Here is a 20,879-nt window from a genome sequence, read left to right on the forward strand (position 1 = left end):
TCTCCGGCCTCGTGCCCGCCTGCTCTGCGGAATTAATGTTTTTTGTTGATGGTGGGGCCAGTATCAACAAAACACATCAAGGCAGCAGGACCAGCAGGCCCTAGGCCAGAGACTCCCTTGCGTCGACTAAACACTCCAAATGAGTTCCAATATAGAAGGGTCTTGAAGGGCAATAAAGTAAGGATGACTTTTGTTGATAGTGAGCTTGATGTTTTCAATTAAGAGACATGATGTCACTCTTGCTTTCTTGCCCTGCGGGGCCCTTCTATATTGGAACTCATTTTTTGGTGCTTAGTTGTCGTATGTGAGTCACCGGCCTCGGGATTGCCGACCAATGTGATCTTGATGTTTTGTGTTGATGGTGGGGTCAGTAGGACCAGGTGCGGCCAGGTCTACAATTGACAACTGACCGCGCGAAGTAATATCCAACAAGCTTGAACTACAAATTCAAGTATTCCCGATGCCGGACACTCTGATGTAACAACTAAACACTCCAAGTAAGTTCCAATAAAGAAACAATATTGGCAAAAATTACATATTAATGAGCTTTTACAGTCACTCTAGCACATTATCTTTATTGATTATTGATAAGAACTCTAAATCCAGATTGATATATTTTGAAAACCGTATGCTGGTAAAGGCATATTGATAAGTGTCCTTTGCTCTACTCAATTAACCTGTTTAAAACATGGTTAGGGCACTTTTACAATGCTTCAAATAACACCTTAACATAATTGTTATACAACCTACAAAACATCTGTAAGTATATTAATATCATTATTATTTAAAAGGGAATGTTTTTTTTTACAATAGTGTATCTCAATAAATTATGTAACGTCTCCATTAATGTGTTAGTGGGCATATTGAAATTGCCCTCTAGCACTTTAATGCAAGCACAAATCTTAATAAGCAAGCAAAGTTTATAAAAATGATATTTGGCATTATTGAATTTTAATTAACTCAAAATATCTGACAAATATTAGCGACATTTTGTCTTTCTGGCTGCAAGATTCAGCAGTAGTTTTATTGAGAATGTCATTTCGAGTTTTTTTTGTGCTTAAACTGGAAAAGTTGGGCGGCCATTGATATGATTTGACCATGTTCCCCCACAGAAATTTATGTAAAAGATGTTCATGACACAATAGCAAACAAAGCGGGTAAGAAGATAGTTGTATCTTCCAAGATGGATTTGAGATTATAATCTGATCTACTGCACTATTTCACATCCTATCTCGGATCTTATTATATCCGCTTCACAGAACTTTTTCCGCTTTATCATCAGTTAGCCTGATGGTGCAGTAGATCAGATTATATGTGACATGTCATTTCAAATCAGACACTTTTGGGCAGGTTATAAATTTTGAGGTTTTTACATAGAGATATTTGCTCCATAACACCATTTTCTCCAATAAAATCGGACATTCCTAAGCGAAGATAATGAGTTCGTAAGTTATGGTAATATAAAATTTGAAATTGAGATATCGGTCTTTAAAAATGTTATTGACAATGTTGACTTTCGGACTGACCCTCAAAAATTTCTCAAAACATACAACATTCTATTTATATTCCGGTCTGAAATTATCAGACAATATTTTTAACATTAATAACATCACAAATTCGCAACAAACCCAAATTGTGAAAAAAATCACCGGGCAGATTTTTGGCTATTTATCCATTTACGATCCTGCCCCAAAGTGTCTGCTTTTGACATGACACGTCACATATATCAAATCCATAGTTATTAATACGTGGACGAATGATAATCTTAGCAATCGTACAGAGTGTGCAACCTCCGCCTTTTTAGAGCACATATTGACCTTTCTCTCTTGGGGGTTGCTAATATTTACCAATGAAATACCCATTGACTTTAATAATGCAAAAGGGATACAACATTTACATTAACTATATTTCATATAGCACACACCAGTTTACACGCTGTATTTATTTGGCAAAGTGCCTCTTTTTTTTTTTTTAAGAGAGCATACTTGTATTAGAGTGCTTGACATTAACATTGACGTAATATTGAAACCATAAAAAAGGTTTTTTTTGAAGAAAAACAATATTATTTAAAGCTATTTTAGGTATTCTGTAAGAATATTTCACAATCATCTTAAATGTACTCCCAAATTAAACTAAAATGAAAAATATACTAGATGTGCATAATGACATTTAACGATTGGAATGGACATGTCTGTAACTCTAGTATATTTTCTAACTATTTTCAAAGTAATTTTGTCCCCTAAAAATTTTGGAACAAAAAAATATTTCTTTATATTTATTAATGTACTCAGATTTCCCTGATCTTTATACCACTAAATGTATTCTTTTTTTAGTGTTTTCAAAAGCTAATGCCATCAACTTATATTGGAAACAAACTCTTTAATATTTCATACCACGTTGAACGTGTTATAAAATATGCACATCTAGTATATTTTTAATCAAGTAAATAATTATCATATTACTGCGGATTTTCTAAAACCAAATTCAATATGTAGATTGTTTGCATACACATACAGTAACATACCTCATCATACTATCTATACAGTATTTCGGTGCATCATTTGTGTAAAAGAGCAAGCAATTGACCTAGAACTTTCCAACAGACATGTTCTATTGGACGGTTATAGGGCTAGTATTTACGGTTACTAGTATTTACACTAGTCCAACTCATGATTATCTTAAACCAAGGATACACGATGTTTCTATATTGAACTACATTTTCTTATTTAATTTTTATATACAAGCGCTGGATTTTTTTAGGCATGTAACACTTTTTTTAAATATTTTAAAATATACAAACACACAATTATAAATACAATTGTTCTCATACTTGTACACATTATTTATGTACTAAATATGTACTCAGATTTCTCTGATCTTTATACCACTAAATGTATTCTTTTGTTAGTGTTTTCAAAAGCTCATGCCATCAACTTATATACACCTTTTAACACAATTTTACTACAGGGTGTCTCAATAAAAATAGGCCCTGTGGATTGGGCACTTAACTTAAATCGGCATTAAAATCAAAACCTTTTCAAGAACCATGACGTTTCTTCTTTTAAATGGTGCACAAATCATCAAAATTTGTTCACGCGCCACGGCAATAATTGGAATGATACATTAATGGACCCATTTTCGGGCCGTTCCAATGGGAAAATACTCGTAATGTGCTGCATTGTAGTTTATGGTGGAAGAAAGATATGAAGTAAACTATTAGTTTTGAGAACACCAACCAACCAATCTATCAAAGAATGTTTTTCACAAATTTCTCTTTGGGTTTACATGTGAAATGAATTATACCTTCTATAATTCATACATTTTCTCAAGCAACAACATGGCCACGGGGTCAGTTAAGTTTCATAGTGTACACATGCGTGAACAAAAAAAGAGTCTTTTCAGATAATGAATCACGCGAATCACGTTTAGATGGTCAAAACGCTCATTGAATTAGGAATAATTTTAATGATCCAGCTACTTAGCAAAGCGTGTTTCCTCTACTGATTTGAATCATGACCATCACTCAGGCATTATATCTTTCAGATCAAAATCATGCTTATTTTGCTGTTAGAATGCGCTAAATTCCTGTATAGGGGTATTTTTTCTCCAAAGGTTAAATCCTGTTTAGGCAATGTTTTGAAAATCTTTAACCGTGTATCAAGTAGCGTTTTGACCCCCTAAACGTTATACGTGAGATTCATTGTTGTAAAAGAACTTCTTTGTCATGTTTATTATGGTCAAGCATGCAACCATGAAATTTAAGTGACCCCCATGACCCTGGTGTTACTAGACTATGCCATAGTCGAATTTTATTAAAAATATGTTATTATTAGTCATGATGAACCCATTTCGTTGAACTCAAAATTATACTGATGTTTATTAAAATTAAAGTATTCAATAGCAAAATGGTCATAAGGAATTAAGAATATCAGATGATTAGTGACAATAAAAGTAATTGAATGAAACATTATCTTGCATAATTATAATGGCTCACTTTAATACTGAACAATTCTGATTTTGGAATCTACCAGTTTATTGACCACGAAAATCCGACTATGGACTTTGAATTTTAAGCAGAACTTTGCCCCGGGACTTTGCTCTCTAAAAACACACTGTCAAGCATACTTGTTTATCAGTCCATTAACCACAAGTACTAAGCGTGGTATAGTACAAGACGCGCTAGATGTTTGATGAGAGATTAACTTTCGCGTCAACACAAAAGCGCTGCAAATACCACATATAGTTGTGTACGGTGTAGTTAATGGTAATGGCGCGGGCCCGGAAGATTTAAACCATAGCGAGATATGAACGACCAATCACAAGGCAGATCCATTTAAAGATGCATTACATCATGGCCAATTTTAGTTAGGCCAGAAATTGGCCTAACTCTCAATAGAGTCCCGTGTTAAAAATCTTAACCGCAAGGCAAAGTCAGTAGTCCACTTGGGAAGCTAACAAACAGAGGGAGTGCGGTGACTGAAAAGATCAGATACAATGTGAAAATCTATCAGTTGCACACAAATCAATATAAATCAGAGTTGTATGCTTAAATGTAATAGCCAGAGTATGCAAAATGGGCAAGTGGACTACGGAGAAGTCTGGGGTGTTACTAAAGAAGTATATTATGTTGTTAACCTAAAGAGAAAGGTGTGAAAAACATTCTTTGAGAGATTAACTGATTGCTTGATTTTTTAACTCGTAGTACCCAGCAAGACTGAGATTTTACTTCTTCATTTCTTTTTGTCCATAACTGCAATGCAGGACAGTAGTGTTTAATGTGTATTGCCCCATTGGAACGGCCCAAAAATGAGTCTATTTGTATAATCCCAATTATCTCAATGATGCGTGAACGGATTTTAAGAAGAAACGTCATGGTTTTTGAATCCTTAAAAAAGTTTTAATTTTACTGCCGAAATTTTAAGTTAAGCCCTCCCCCCCCCCCCCTCCCCATCCCCAGGTCCTATTTTTATTGAGACACCATGTAAACACGATTTTGTTGTAGAAACAGATTTTGTGTCTGCTTACTCATTTATAAGCATGGTTATATGTGCCATGTTATTTATAAATATTACTTTTTAAATTCAACACTGGAACAAAAAAATCCTTGCGTGCGCGTTGAAACCAACACAGCCGCGCAAGTTCTAACGAAGCGCAAAATTCCGCTGTGTGCAACCGCTGCAACAAGAACACTGCACACTTCTTTATTCCTGATTAAGTAGGAGAAGTGGTCCGAAAGCGGAGTTAGAGAATCCATATTATGGATTTAAAATAATACACCAAGATATCATTTATGAATGTTACACTTTAATGATTTATCAATTAAAATGAGATTGTGGCTTACAGTAACATGTTCCACCCGTCCATTTTTCCGACTCCATTCTCTCTTCAATGTATCACGAACCTGAAAATAATGTACCAACTTTACCAATAAAACACAGAAGAAACAAACTCTAACCACATACAAACATTAGAGCAGAAAACTTAACTAATACTAGTTTGCTGCGTGTAATATGAGTGCAAAATATTGAAACTGACGGATGAAGAGCTCTACAACGATAACGATGATTTTAACAAAAAGAACATAATTAAATATGAGGTAATTTTATAATCATCATAAATCATGACTGATTATGTGCTCAAATACGTTTCAATTCATATCACATAGCGGCAGTGACTATCATTAATGTTTAGCTTAAGCGTATGTGATTTATATTAGGTTGATTCTGAGTTTGTGCGTTTCCAAGAATATTTTATATGAAATACAACTCCTGCACCGCGCCTTACAATAAGTTTCAGATTTTTCTTATAAAAACCCGACCAGTGAATTATGGAAATCTATGGGTTACAACAAACGTACCTCGGAGTTAACATAGCAGGTGACGAAAACCAGATAGAGCCCCTATATTGAACAGAAATTGAAATTTGTAAATAGTCATAGAAAAGGTACGGGAGAACAAATACATGGAATGCATGTGTAGGACAGTAAAAATAGAGAAATTTGACCATCTGTTTGTGCTTTATTAAACAGGTGCCCCGTACTGATGAGACTAGGCTGAAGTAACCCGAAAGAAACAAGGAGAGAATTACGGTGTAAATAATTCCAAAATCTGAAGTGCACAGTTTTCAAGAGAGAGAATCATTTAGTTTACAACAACGTTAATGTAGGAGAAAAAAATGGTAATCTTGAACGTCCCTAAAAGGGGATATCACCGCTCAGCTGCGTTGCACTAATCTTACGTATTTTGTAATAATTTCAGTGAACATAAAATATCATACACCACTTGATGGAATGCAGTGGCTACGTATTTTGTAATAATTTCAGTGAACATAAAATATCATACACCACTTGATGGAATGCAGTGGCGGTGTTACCATTAAAATAATAAGGGGGTGGGGTTCGTGGTACGCGCATTCTTGTTCCTGTTTAAAATAATATAGCAAGTTTAAAAATAGCATTATTTTGAAACATATACGATGGTTCATGAAGTTTGCCTCTTAATGTCATTGGTTTGACCGACCACACTCACCTGCAAGGAACTGAGTACATCAAACACGTACGCGGCATTTATGTTGATGTTACCAAGAAGTCCAGTCAACCAGGTTCCTCCAACCATTGGGACTAACAAAGCAGAACTCCGTAGTCCAATTCTGTTTGGCAAATAAAACAAAATGACATTGAACAGGCGAGGTGTGTATTCTTTGGTAAGCGGGAAAAAAATGTTGCGCTTGTTGTCTTTGGCTTTAACTGTAAAACCTACTGCTTATATTTGAGGTCATACAATACATTATTATATACCTGGCCCGGAGTGGTGGATTATAGGGAGGGGAAAAATTTGCTGGCAGGCCAACAGTGGTGAGCAAAGGTTTGTTTGCAGATCAAAAAAAAAACAGATATGTGATGCGATCAAGCAAAATCAGTCGGAACTCGGAAATATTGATTTTGAGATATAGCAAAATAAAGGAACTATTTCCTTTTGTTTCCTCTTGTTTTGGAAACTCTTTAATTGCTCATATCTTTGGAACTGCTTGTTCATTTTCAATAGAGTTTGCTGCAAAATGCAGCTTTGTAAATGCCTTTTACTATCCTATAAAAAACTGCAAATTGAATATTTCCGAGTTCCGACTGATTTTGCTTGATCGCATCACATATGTAAAACAAAAAAAAGGGGAAGGGGGATGGCAAATAATTTTTGGTTTCCAATTAGAGAGTTCACCATCCCGGGGTGCACATACTTTTGAACAGCCCCTAATTATAATGTGTGTTGCTATTCGAGTTTCGAGTTTCGAGTTTGGTTTTCGAGTTTCGAGTTCGAGTTTCGAGTTTGGAGTTTGGTTTTCGAGTTTTGAGTTATGATTTTCGAGTTTCGAGTTACGATTTTCGAGTTTCGAGTTACGATTTTCGAGTTTCGAGTTACGATTTTCGAGTTTCGAGTAAGGATTTTCGAGTTAGGTTTTTAGAGTTTATAGCATATAAATGTACTGAAATCACAAATTATTTAAACATTAAAAACAATGTTAAAGTAGAACGGTAGTATTCAAAATAATACACGCTAGACTTGACAAAATATTAGAGTCTTATTTGGTGTTATGTTAAAACATAACTTAGTGTAGAGCCACGCGAACAGCGTAGCCAGCGGGGTAGAATGGCGAGAGGGCACTGGTATGTGCCTACTGCCGGGGCTACTGGCGTCGCGAAAAGATTTAAAACGTTCCTTTAAAAAAAAAAGGGGGGTTATTGGGTACAAACAAAATGAAAAGTTTCCGCATTCAAGTTCTTTAGCATTTTGATGATACAATTCTAGAAAAAATGGGTTATCGGGTCCCGATCATCGGGTATGCCTTTTAAGAAAGGGGTCATCCCGATCATGGATATTCGACTTAGATAGGGGCCTATTGACAGGCACATGCCGACATTTCTTAAGTTGAGTGCCCCCAGGTTAATGGATCGGGTAGCGTGGCTTGCCATGTTTGCATTTCTATTTGACCTGAGACTGAGAGCACATCAGACACACAAAATTGCATTCTAAATACAAGGAATGTCCTTCAGATACCAAATAATTTTGATTTGTTGAAATTCGCGATATAATACAAACTTTATGACATCATAGTTTCATTTAGTTGTTTCAGTTCCTTTTGGATCAAAGACGTGCAAGTAGTTTTTAGCATTAATCTAATTACGCTATTATTATGTTCATTGAGATTGATAACGTTAATATTTTACCTTTAAATGTTAACTTTTAGCAGTTATGAACTATTTTACACCCCTTACTACGAGTATACGTGTTTTAGGGCAAGCAAACACTTCTCTTCAGGGAAATAATAACCTTGATAACCTAACTCGAAATTTTGACATTTTCGAGTCAACTCGAAATTTTGACATTTTCGAGTCAACTCGAAATTTTGACATTTTCGAGTTAACTCGAAATTTTACCAATTTTCGAGTTAAGTTACTGTGATGTTCATTAAGATTGATTACGTTAATAATTCACCCACCTTTAAATATTTAATTTAGTAGTTGTGAACTTTTTTTACACCGATTAGCAACTCGAAACTCGAACTCGAACTCGATGAATAGCAACACACAATTATAATACATGTACAATCAAGCTAAGTATGTGTAAAGAGGTTTCAGGATTCATATGACCATGAACCCGCTTGTATATTAGTTGAAATATACTTGTTATTAATAATCGGACATTTCACGTAAGTTACTATTACATCTGCCATAATTATTTTATAAGTCAATAACCTACATGATGGAGTGAATTTTATCCTTTCCATGCATCCCTGCTGCTGCCATGGTTTTGTTCACGATGACCACTAGGATTGCTAAATTTGTCTAAATGATAATAATAATAATAATAATAATAATAATAATAATAATAATAATAATAATAATAATAATAATAATAACAATAATAAAAGCCAGAACGCTACACTCAGAACGCTACTAACCAAAATAAAACAAATAAAAAACAATATTAGTATTCTTAATGTTGGACACCAGAATTTAAAGCAAATATAAAGTATCAAGCATTATGGGTTTCTTCTGATATTTACTGAAAGCATGATAGTTATTGCTTTTCATTTGACTGAGATAAGTGGAAAGGAGTAGTGTACCATTTGTGCCCATTTCACCCCGATATTCGATCAGCGCTATGCCTAATTAAATGAGTGAGCCTTGTATAACAATAGCCAGTGAGTGACTAGTGTTCTGAGTGAATTTGTCAAGAGGCAAGACAAGCGTAAGCTTACAATGAGTGGTCTTGCACACCCTTTAAAGGTCCGTGACCCGATCGACAGCATCATCCCCCCGATATTTTTCATTGTTGATGAGGTTTTGGTATCACATGATAGATACTATTTTTCTCATTACTATCCTGAAATTTGACGCTCCAAGTCGATGTATTTCCGGAGAAATCATGAATCACAGCGGTTTTTACAGGTTACCAGTTTGTAAAAACTAAAACTTCGTCGGAATTGTGGGGACGGAATTAATTGCGAATTATCAGTTTCCTCAACAGCTACTATTCTGTGAAAAAAGCGAACCACACTAACTGCTGAGGAGACGGTACGCCGTATATTATTATACATTCAAGAAACAGCGAGGTGGGCGATTTAGCTCAATCGATTAGCGCGTTGTGTTTTACCCGAGAGATACCCGGTTCAAAATCCGGTATCGGAAAGTTTTTTTTCCTCTCCATTTTTAACCCAAACTTTTTTATATTCATTTGAAATGTACATATTGCAAGGGGAAATATATTTTGTTTCCTTTTTCTGAAACGGAACGAACAAAACAAATATTTTCCGTTCAATACGGGCCGGGCATTGTACAGTATTGTCGTCATACGAACGGGAATTGTTATTAATATATAACAATAATAAAAGCCAGAACGCTACACTTAGAACGCTACTAACCAAAATAAAAAATAAAACAAATAAAAAACAATATTAGTATTCTTAATGTTGGACACCAGAATTTAAAGCAAATATAAAGTATCAAGCATTATGGGTTTCTTCTGATATTTACTGAAAGCATGATAGTTATTGCTTTTCATTTGACTGAGATAAGTGAAAAGGAGTAGTGTACCATTTGTGCCCATTTCACCCCGATATTCGATCAGCGCTATGCCTAATTAAATGAGTGAGCCTTGTATAACAATAGCCAGTGAGTGACTAGTGTTCTGAGTGAATTTGTCAAGAGGCAAGACAAGCGTAAGCTTACAATGAGTGGTCTTGCACACCCTTTAAAGGTCCGTGACCCGATCGACAGCATCATCCCCCCGATATTTTTCATTGTTGATGAGGTTTTGGTATCACATGATAGATACTATTTTTCTCATTACTATCCTGAAATTTGACGCTCCAAGTCGATGTATTTCCGGAGAAATCATGAATCACAGCGGCTTTACAGGTTACCAGTTTGTAAATACTAAAACTTCGTCGGAATTGTGGGGACGGAATTAATTGCGAATTATCAGTTTCCTCAACAGCTACTATTCTGTGAAAAAAGCGAACCACACTAACTGCTGAGGAGACGGTACGCCGTATATTATTATACATTCCAGAAACAGCGAGGTGGGCGATTTAGCTCAATCGATTAGCGCGTTGTGTTTTACCCGAGAGATACCCGGTTCAAAATCCGGTATCGGAAAGTTTTTTTTCCTCTCCATTTTAACCCAAACTTTTTATATTCATTTGAAATGTACATATTGCAAGGGAAATATATTTTGTTTCCTTTTTCTGAAACGGAACGAACAAAACAAATATTTTCCGTTCAATACGGGCCGGGCATTGTACAGTATTGTCGTCATACGAACGGGAATTGTTGTTGTTGCTTGCCTGCCCATAATGCAATTCACGTATACCAAGGTATTGGATTGCAAATTTGGCTATTTATTCACATTTACGCTGAAAATGCTCTCGTTTTCTCACAAAGCAGCATAAAGGGGCAATATTTGATATTATTATGTAATTTTAAAGACAATCCATATCCAAAACCAATAGGGTTACCACCCTTTAAGACGTAAAATACAGAAACGAATTAGTAATAATAATTAAAAACCGTACCGTCAGAATGGCAACGACGGGGGCGATGAAGGCCCAAATAAACCTTCCTGCCAACCAACACCTATATAATGAGAATAACCACAATGATGTATCAATTAACAAGATTTTTTCACCAGGTTCACCGTCGTAAACAATAAAGGACACCAACAGAAAAAAAGTAATCCCGCCCGGTAATCGAACCCAGGACCTCTGGTTTACTGTCACTTAACCACTTGGCCACGGGAGCTTTATAATTATGCTAGTTGAAATTCGAACCTATAAGCGGTCATTTAAACGTATTTCCTCCCGCAAATAGCCCATACGATAAATAAATTGCCATCCTCCCAAAAACAGAGTGGCATTATCGACGGGAATAATATTATTCGCGTCGAACATGCCACTGTTTTTCCATGTTGTATTATTACTGTTGGTTAATTATATGATTCTAACGAATCAATGATTCATTATATAAACAGCCAAATCATTTCGCCCCTTATGTTACGAATCACGTTATTCTTATAATTCTTAGCTTAAACACATGGGTTTGGCTACTGATCTGACCCAACGTGTTTAGTCCTCCCACTTTTCTCAAAAAACCTCTGGCTACATAGTGTATGTACAAAAATTGCAGATTAATTCGTTTAGCAAAGATATCGTGAAAATTTCTGGTATACCAGAACGAAATTACAACACATTGTCCACGGAGCATTGGCTATGGTATATAGCAAAATAGCATATCGTGAACGCAAAATCGGAATCAACTGAAATTTTGGGGAAAAAAAGCTTTTTTTGTGGAATATCTACTGAAAAATGTAATAAAAAGAGGATGCTGGATCACAAAATACTCCTTTAAGTGATGAAGCTATATCTTAATCAATGTATGCACATTTTCATCATGAATTGTAAATGGTAAAAAATTACAAAAAGTGCATTTGTCGTCAACATGTATTTTAAATAAATAAATAAATAAATAAATAAATATATAAATAAACGAAAAACAATGGTCAACATTGGTAATGATCTAGAGATACCACGCATATACAGTAAGCCACAAAATTAAGGTACCAGTTATGTTAACCCCTTGTATGTCCTTAAATTTAATTGAAATTGGTGAAGAAATAAACATACGACGATCCATAAACCCAAGGAAGATGCCAATTTAAAAGTTGCATTACGCTCCATTGCGTGCCGCATTGATTTGGACACAATGCGTTCACGACCACCGTTTCTTTAATTCTCAACCAATATCCAGTACGACAGCAACTTAGCTCACTTCCGGTCATTTTTACCGGCGTGACCTCTGCTGTTACGTAACGTAATGTTGAAAATTAGGTGGCAAATACAGTTTTTCAGAAAACATCAAAAAAATGGAATAAACGAGTCGTTTCTCCCTTCATTTCCATATTGAACCGATAGATAAGATATGAAACATGATTATAAGGCAAAGAGTAACGTGTAAAAGTCCAATTATTGTGGAGAAAATGAATGTTTATTGTGCGCGAAGTAGCCTAAAAAATAAGAAAAAATGCATGTCACGATCACCAAAATGGTTATATCTGCAACTATGAACCAACGCTGGTCGTATGCTTGTCTGTAGCCTAATGATAGATATTAGCTAACTTGAGCTTGTATTAAATTTTCAGCGAAAATGATTGGTGGAATAATCGAGTCGTAGGTTGGAAAGTTGCTTTCAAAACGGCTTCCCCTCGCAATCGTGCGTGACCATTAGTGACCAGTGTCAGCAGGAAAATTAACAGCCGGCTGTCCATATAATCTATTAATAATTGTCAGGATCGTCCAGTTGACTACAGTGATATTTATTTATTCATACAAAATACTGCCCTGTCTTACAAAATATCGAAGTCAATATAAAACGTAATTTCAAGTCATTTGACTGAACTTACAAACAGTTTATAAAAGATTATTGTTGAACGAGACAGTGAATTAGAAATAACATTGCAAAAGGTACGAGAATAAGCTAGCAGGTTGTGATGGTCTACTGCCTGTTCAATTAGCTTAGATTCTTGATTTTTTAAGATATTTGAAAAAATAAAAAATTGTGGTCAAAGTCATCAAAGAAAAGTAATAGCACAACCTTAGACCTAACGTGATTTATACTTTTCAAATTCTAAAGTTCAATTTAAAACCCCATTTCTTTTCAATTTTGATCTTTTCCCGCGATATTCTTATAAAAAGCCGTAGAACGTCGGGTACCATAAACTTTTTGAATCAATCCATTTAGAGCAATGGGGACGAATGTCATAATGCGCTGAGATAGTATTTATTCGACCATCCGCATCAGGAAGTATTGTCCAGCAAAATAGAGCTATTTTAATTTGCCAGTATGCCTAATTTCTAAAATAGGCCCAGCTTATATAAATACATTCCTTGCGTATTCATTCATTTATTTATTTATTTATTTATTTATTTATTTATTTATTTATTTATTTATTTATTTATTTATTTTTTATTTATTTATTTATTTATTTATTTATTTATTTATTTATTTATTTATTTATTTATTTATTTATTTTTATTTATTTATTTATTTATTTATTTATTTATTTATTTATTTATTTATTTATTTATTTATTTATTTATTGTGCGAATGGGTCTAAGGTGTAGGCCTATTATAAAACTACACATTTATTTTCAATTTGTTATTTTGTTTTGTTTGTTGAATACAAACTATGAGAAGGACATTTGGAAACAAAAGAACTTTTGTACAAGAAAATGTTATTTAAAACAATCAGGTTACAGAAGACAATTCTTGTAAAGTCACTCTGAAAATATCAAGCGAATGCTGATATTCTTGGGAAGGAATGGTGGTATTAAACAAAACTCAATTCAGTTACATTGTAAACCAGTTGAAATAAGAACGAAATACATAATTTTATTGTCATTGTTTAGGAAAAAAATAATGCTCAGAATAATGTTATGCATAAAACGTAATCTAGTCGTGTAACAAAAACCGGTGGACCAACATCACCAATAGAACCTATCCAATAACCGGAACGGTATAACAATTGAAATGGCAGGACAGATTTTTTTGCTAAATTGGATAGGGTATATGCCCTAAGTTGAGAATGGACCGTCCCACTCGATTTGTAAAAAGGTCGCGAACCCTTTTGGTGGACCCAAGTAACTGCCTAAAATGAGGCAAAATTGAAAAGATATGGGGTTTTAAATTGAACTTTGGAATTTGAAAAGTATAAATCACGTTAGGTCTAAGGCTGTGCTAACACTTTTCTTTGATGACTTTGGCCACAATTTTTTATTGTTTCAAATATCTTAAAATTCAAGAATCTAAGCTAATTGAACAGACAGTAGTGTCTAAGGCCGTGCCTGAAGTGCGGGAGGTTGGAAGTTCGAAACCTACCATAGCGTTGTTTTTTTTTTGAAAATATTTATGATATTAGTAAAAAACTTTCAGGAAGCGTTTCTGATCATTTGAAGCAGAAATAATGAGGTAAAATGAAAGAAAGCATTTTTTTTGGACCGCTTATGGTGTTCTATTGAAGATAATTAAAGTTACTCTAGACAACGAAACCCTGATTCCAATTATGTGTATGTCTGGGTAGGGTGTAAGAACGGTGTAAAAATTACAAATAATATTATGCCAAAATATCAGGTTTGAAATTCGTATATTATGGCTGACGCTATCTTATTTTTTAATATGTAGGCCTGCGCATAAAGAAAAACACTGCAAACGTGTCGCATAGAAATATTTTCAATTGATCATAATACTGACGGGCCTACACACATACACCATATGCCTAACAGAACAAGAGAGAAAAAAAACACGAAATGCTGTAGGATTCGACCCTTCAACCTCTCGCACTTCAAACCACGGCGTCAACCACTAGACCATCACAACCTGCTGTACCATATACGTATCTTTTGCAATCTTATTTCTCATTCAGGGACTCGATCAACAATAATACTTTTAAAACTGCTTTTTAAGTTCAGTCAAATGAGGTGATATTACTTTTTATATTGACTTCAATATTTTGTAAGTCAATGCAGTATTTTGCTTGAATAAATAAATATCACTGGAGTCAACTGGACGATTCTGACGATTATTATTCGATATAATGACAAGGCCGGCTGCTATTTTGCTAGTGACACTTGTCACTAACGGGACACGCACGATTGAGACACGGGCCGTTTTGAGAGTAACTTTCCAACCTACGACTCGATTATTCCACCAATCATTTTTGCTGAAAATTTAATACAAGCTCAAGTTAGTTAATATCTATCATTACAGAAAAGCACACGACCGGCGTTTGCTCATAGTTGTAGATATAACCATTTTGGTGATCGTGACATGCAATTTTTCTCATTTTCCCGGCCACTTTGGACATGTTCAAGCTTCTTTATTTTCAATATTATTCAACTTTTACTCGTTTTTTATTCTTTGCACAAATGTTTGGTATCTTATCCGTGATCATGGTACGCAATTTAAGCAAAAAACGACCCGTGTCTCCCTTTTCTGGAGCTATTTCGCTAAAACATGTTTGCCGGCCAAATTTTCAACATTTAGTTACGTAACCCGTGTTCACCAACCCGTAAAAATTTTCTATCGAACAAAAGAGGTCACGAAGTTGCCGTCGTACTGATCAACAATTGAGGTCTTAAGGTTAGCAACTATTTGTAAGTGTTGCGATTTGGTAGTTCACAGCATCTTGCGAATGGTGGTGAGCTTTGGCAAAAATTGCATTGATCATTTCATAGCGAGTGTATAGAAGAATTCAAATATCACAGGTATACCCTTGTAGGTCCTGTGGTTCTTGAGTTATGTTGTAAAGAGGACTGAAATAACAACACTTTTGTAAAACGTACATAAATTATTCCCAACAATAAATTAAGCAAGTTTTCAAAGTATATGATTTGTAGAATGAACTTTTGCAAAACATCAACGTGTTATTTGTCAATAATATATTGATTTTGATAATTAAAATCGATTTTTTCGGCTGCTTCGACCAACAATAGATCGTGTAGACTTTTAAGGCTAAAGTATACAGGTATTAGCCGCTTGTTATAATTTTGACACATTTTTCTTTATGTAGGATATAAAGGGGTGAACACAACCGGGTACCTTAATTTTTTTGCTTACTGTACTTGTTTATACGTTACCTTTCTTTATCGTGCAAATTTTCTCTACCAATTGTAGCTGTAATGGTGGTCATTATTATAGGCACTCCTGTTGAGTTCAAAATAGTCAAGTACACAAATAAATGATATTAATTAAATTTAGATAAAGAGTAGCATCAGATGACAGATACGTCAGTGAGCGGAACGAGCAAAGCAAAGCAAACATGAGAAAACGGGCAAATGAGTAGCAACACCAAATTCAAGAAGGAAAGCATTCACAAAAATTAACGCAGTCGTTATTATTCACCGTATGTTAACATAAAAAGAAGGATTGTATATTTATGTGCATTGCAATACCTAATTCAGTGCCGCCGACAAGGGGGGGTAACCGGGGTCGTTACCCCGGGGCACGGGGTCCTAGGGGGCCCGTAAAAAGTGAAGAGAAGATACTTTACTATGGGGCATTAAAAGCCAAGAAAACGGACCTCAGGGGCCCGTAAAAGGTTCAAAATAGATATCTTGCAATTAAGGCATATTTTCGTTACTTTACTTTACGGGCCGACAAAGGTCTCTTTTCTTAGGCCTAAGGTATCTCTTCTTTGCTTTTTACGGGCCCTCCGAGGTCTCTTTTTTTTTTTTTTATGGGTCCATTATATATCTTTTCTTTGCTTATTAAGGTTTTTTTACATACTCACTAAGGTCTCTTTTCTTTCCTTTACGGGCCTATGGTATCTTTTCTTTGCTTTTTACGGGCCCACTACGGTCTCTTTTCTTTGCCTTTACGGGTCCATTATAAGGTATGTTTTCTTTGCTCTTTTACGGCCCATAAAAACCAAACAAAAGTAACGGGCTCGTAAAAACATAGAAAAGAGACGTGCATTTTATTAAAAAAATACAAGATAGCGTTTGAAGCACACACTCTAATAAATATTTCACTTGAATTTACTCTTTGCTTTTGCCAAAATGATCATCCTCGATATAATGAAATCTACGAGAAATCAGGGAAGTGCACAGCTTAATCGTGGGAACACAACTTGCAAATTTTCGCGCGCTTCTCGCGCATTGTGCCCTACTGCCCTTCACTTTATTATGATCATTTACCTTAAAATTGGCAATTTTCTTTCAATATGTCCAATCTGGGAGCAAAAGTCGCTAATTCTAATTACAACTTTTTGCGAGCTTGGCGCGCATAATTCACCGGTTCATACTTGGATCATTTTAGCTTCAAATTGGCTTTAAATTGGCAAATTTTTTACACTTCGCGTGGAAGTTGTTCAGAGAAACTTAATATGGGAGCAAAATGCCGTTCAAATTGCAAATTTGTGCGCGCTTCTCGCGCATTTGTCTCATTCAATGTTCATATTTGATTATTGGCATCTAAACATGCTACTTTCGCTCCCGTCTGCAACATATGTTCAAGGATTTTACACCAACCTCCCTCCCCCATGTTACAAAGAAATTTATGCCACTGTTGCCCCCCCCCCCCACCCCCCCCCACACACACACACTTATGAAGTCCTGCACCGTCATCACTGATCAAAGGGGCCCGTGCGTTCACATTGCCCCCGGGCCCGTAATAGCTCTCGGCGGCACTGACCCTATTTGTCCAATGCCGTTCAATATCAGCAACTCAGTAGTGTTTTTCTGAGTTATTGTATTGCAAGGTTTAAATTGCGAAGATAGTGGCGGGTTTGACATGGCCACACAGATTGCATGATAATCATGGATTGATGTAAGCAGCAAGTTTTAAATTCGGGTAATTACCAATAAAACACTACTGTGTGCTTAAACGGAATTGGATGAACGTGGGATCAAAATGCGATTAAACCATCCTTCTTTCGATGTTAAATATTGTAAATAGATATAGTTCTGAAGCTATATCTTTTGTGACGGCTTTAGATCAATGATAATTGAAGTGCAACAAAAGTGTGGTAAGTTTACGTGACATGCCATTTCAACGGCATGTATGCAATTCTCGGCATCTCTTGTTATTTTCATGTGTCGTGTCGTAGTATACTGGATGGGATGTGATGTTTATTTTGTTATTTTAATCATGTACTTACCCCAGCTAATGACAACGTAAGTAGCTCTAAAGTTTCTCTCAATTCCGAAAACAAGCACTATCATACGGTACAGGTGTAAAGCCTCTACGAGCATGCAGCAAAACACTGACATGAGCATATTATACCGCAAAATTGTTACAACAAGACAAGCAATCTGGGGATGAAAAGATCGACTTATTAAGTATTAAGAAACACGAAAAACCTACGATATGAATATTGTCCAGAGCTTATGAGTAGTGATGGAGAATTATCTTTTTTAAAGTGTTGGAACTTTTTTTTCTCTTTCGCCTGATTATACCTACTTAACTTTTCGGGATATGTCCATTTAATATCAAAATGTCGGGTGACTCAGTAGTCTTATTGGGATAGTCAATCCCGGATGGAGATGTGTTTTACAATTAATGTTTCTACAAACGGTAAAACCTACCATGCAATGATATTTTACATAAAAAACTGCTCTATGGTGAGACTCTGCTGCTTGCTTTACAATGGATGCAGCAAATGTTTTTGATGAAAGTCAATATTTAACAAGATGTAACTTTGTTATGAAAAATGCTATGACAAAACTGTTTCGTTACTCAAGGACTTTAATTTAATTGATATGTAGTTAAAACTATATAGTTATACCTGATTCGATTTTGCTCCTTTACTTGCAAGAGTCAGAAAGTAGGCCAATATCATTGCACACATCAAGTTGGCATGAATAAATGTTTTCTCTTTGTCCAACGTCGTTCGTTTCCTAGGTGAAGGTGAAACACATATCGGATGCGTTAGCAATGAAGATTATTACTGTTTTCCGCATAACCCCACTCTTGATATATTCGAGACAAAACGTGGTACTACGGTCAATGCGTATTGCTTTGAATGTCAATAGCGATTCTTAAAGGTTAAAACTAATAACATTTTATTAGTTCGCACGGCCAATAACATTGGCCGTGCGACATTTACGAGAGAATAAAATCATTACATGTTCAATTCGCCGGCTGATCCGCCATGAGCTGTTATGGCGTGTGGTGGTGAGCCAATGACATGTAATCGTTAGTGCACGCTGGTTCGAATCCGAACGGTTCTGATTTTTTCTCTCCTTTATTATAATGCCAGTTTGTCTGAGCTCCATTTCTTTAACATTTTATTCAATTAATCAACATATTTTATGAATATCATGTTGGAATTGGATGTGACAGGTTCTTTTAAAACAAAGCTAATGTCCCAGATCTACAAAGCTATAATTGTACCATGTGTTAAAGACAACATATATAATTACCAAAAATTGAAATAGTATAAAAATGTGTTCATTGAAACACCCTTATTACACATATTCGTTATTGTAGATATAATTAAAATCCACCAACCACAATATTGCACAGATGACCAATCCAATTAACAATGCCATAATGGAAATACTGATACCAACGTTGACCAGCTTATAAATCACAGGCGAGTAATCATTGGCCACACCCTAAAAGTTTGAGTAAAATAATACACATCAACATGTTAGTAAAGTGTGTAGAGTTTCAAGGCACAATGTAGCGTTAAATGCTTGATTTGGAAAAGATCCATCCGTTCAAGATCACGGTCCTGACTCATATCAGGGACCATTGAAGTTAACAATTAACAAAGTTTACTTTATCTGCGTTTCCAACATCAAAGTGTTGTGTCTTTGTCAAATTCACATCCGCAGTGTATATTAAGCAAATCGTGAAAAGCCAGGCAACTATGAATGGTCGTTAGGCAACTGCAAAATACCACTATACAATTTCCAGATAAAGATTGAAAAGAAGCACCGTTTAACTATCATCACTTGCTTGAGGAAGTTTCAAATATTTTGTACTTTACCTTCGAAAACTCGAAAAGTACAGCAAAAGTTGTCAGGTGGTTAAATCCACAGGTCTGGAGTGTACTTGTAGTATCTTTTCCGTAAGTAAACGAACCTTTCTGCGACCACCGGCTGCATTAATAGAGGGCACAGATTAGAATGATCAGAAACTTGATTAAGCGTCTTTATATTCGCTGGAAGACACTGGCTTGACTTTATAATATGTAGCCTATTTCACTAAACTTTTTTGACACGAGTTAATAGGCAATTAACTCTTTTAATTAGAAGCATATTGACATACCGTATTCTGCCAAAGTGCTTTAGTTAGGAAAATTAGGTGTTTACTCATATTATAGTACAAACCGCTGATTTGGCGATTTTGCAATACATAAACGTGTATATCGTATGTGGCGTATACAGTTTGTCAGTGGTGCGATTACTCACTTGTTTTCGGCATTCCAAAATGCACAAACTATCTTGCCAAACTCGGATTGCTTTAAAGTATTCCGACTACGAGGATCCTGTGAAACAAATAATTAATTTGAAACAGCGTTATCCAAAACAGATGCCGTTAAAGTGGCTGTGCACTCTAAGAAATGCATACATACATTTGGTGTAACCAGCACATGTTGGAAAAAAATGAAAAAAACAAACAAACAAAAACAAACAAACAAATAATTTGCCTCAAGTTTGGGTACTATAGAAAATGAAAAACAAAATGGCCTTTGTGTTTTTTAATAATTCCAGGTAACGTTTTTATACATGCCGGCATTAGCTATGGATTATAACAGGCTAATTAAAACGGCTAGCATCATGTAAAATCCATCTTTTGAATTCAATTGGATATCCATAAGTAG

General features: G+C 35.3%; 1 protein-coding gene and 1 long non-coding RNA gene across 2 annotated transcripts; both read right to left on the bottom strand.

Moving 5' to 3' along the window:
• Positions 1 to 5,021: 5,021 nt before the first annotated feature.
• On the bottom strand, positions 5,022 to 18,347 carry LOC140136908 (adhesion G-protein coupled receptor D1-like). Its single transcript, XM_072158561.1, has 7 exons — positions 18,207 to 18,347; positions 16,186 to 16,252; positions 11,071 to 11,131; positions 8,754 to 8,839; positions 6,528 to 6,648; positions 5,858 to 5,899; positions 5,022 to 5,401 (listed from the first exon to the last, which is right to left on the bottom strand). The coding sequence occupies exons 1-7, from the start codon at positions 18,322 to 18,324 to the stop codon at positions 5,285 to 5,287; spliced, it is 612 nt and encodes a 203-aa protein (XP_072014662.1). The 5' UTR covers positions 18,325 to 18,347; the 3' UTR covers positions 5,022 to 5,284.
• A 500-nt stretch (positions 18,348 to 18,847) lies between these two features.
• Positions 18,848 to 20,547, bottom strand: LOC140136917 (uncharacterized). Its single transcript, XR_011856787.1, has 4 exons — positions 20,467 to 20,547; positions 20,043 to 20,154; positions 19,559 to 19,665; positions 18,848 to 18,945 (listed from the first exon to the last, which is right to left on the bottom strand). It is a non-coding gene; the product is annotated as an uncharacterized lncRNA (long non-coding RNA).
• Positions 20,548 to 20,879: the final 332 nt, after the last annotated feature.

The sequence above is a fragment of the Amphiura filiformis genome, chromosome 2 (genome assembly GCF_039555335.1).
Source record: "Amphiura filiformis chromosome 2, Afil_fr2py, whole genome shotgun sequence".
NCBI lineage: Eukaryota > Metazoa > Echinodermata > Ophiuroidea > Amphilepidida > Amphiuridae > Amphiura > Amphiura filiformis.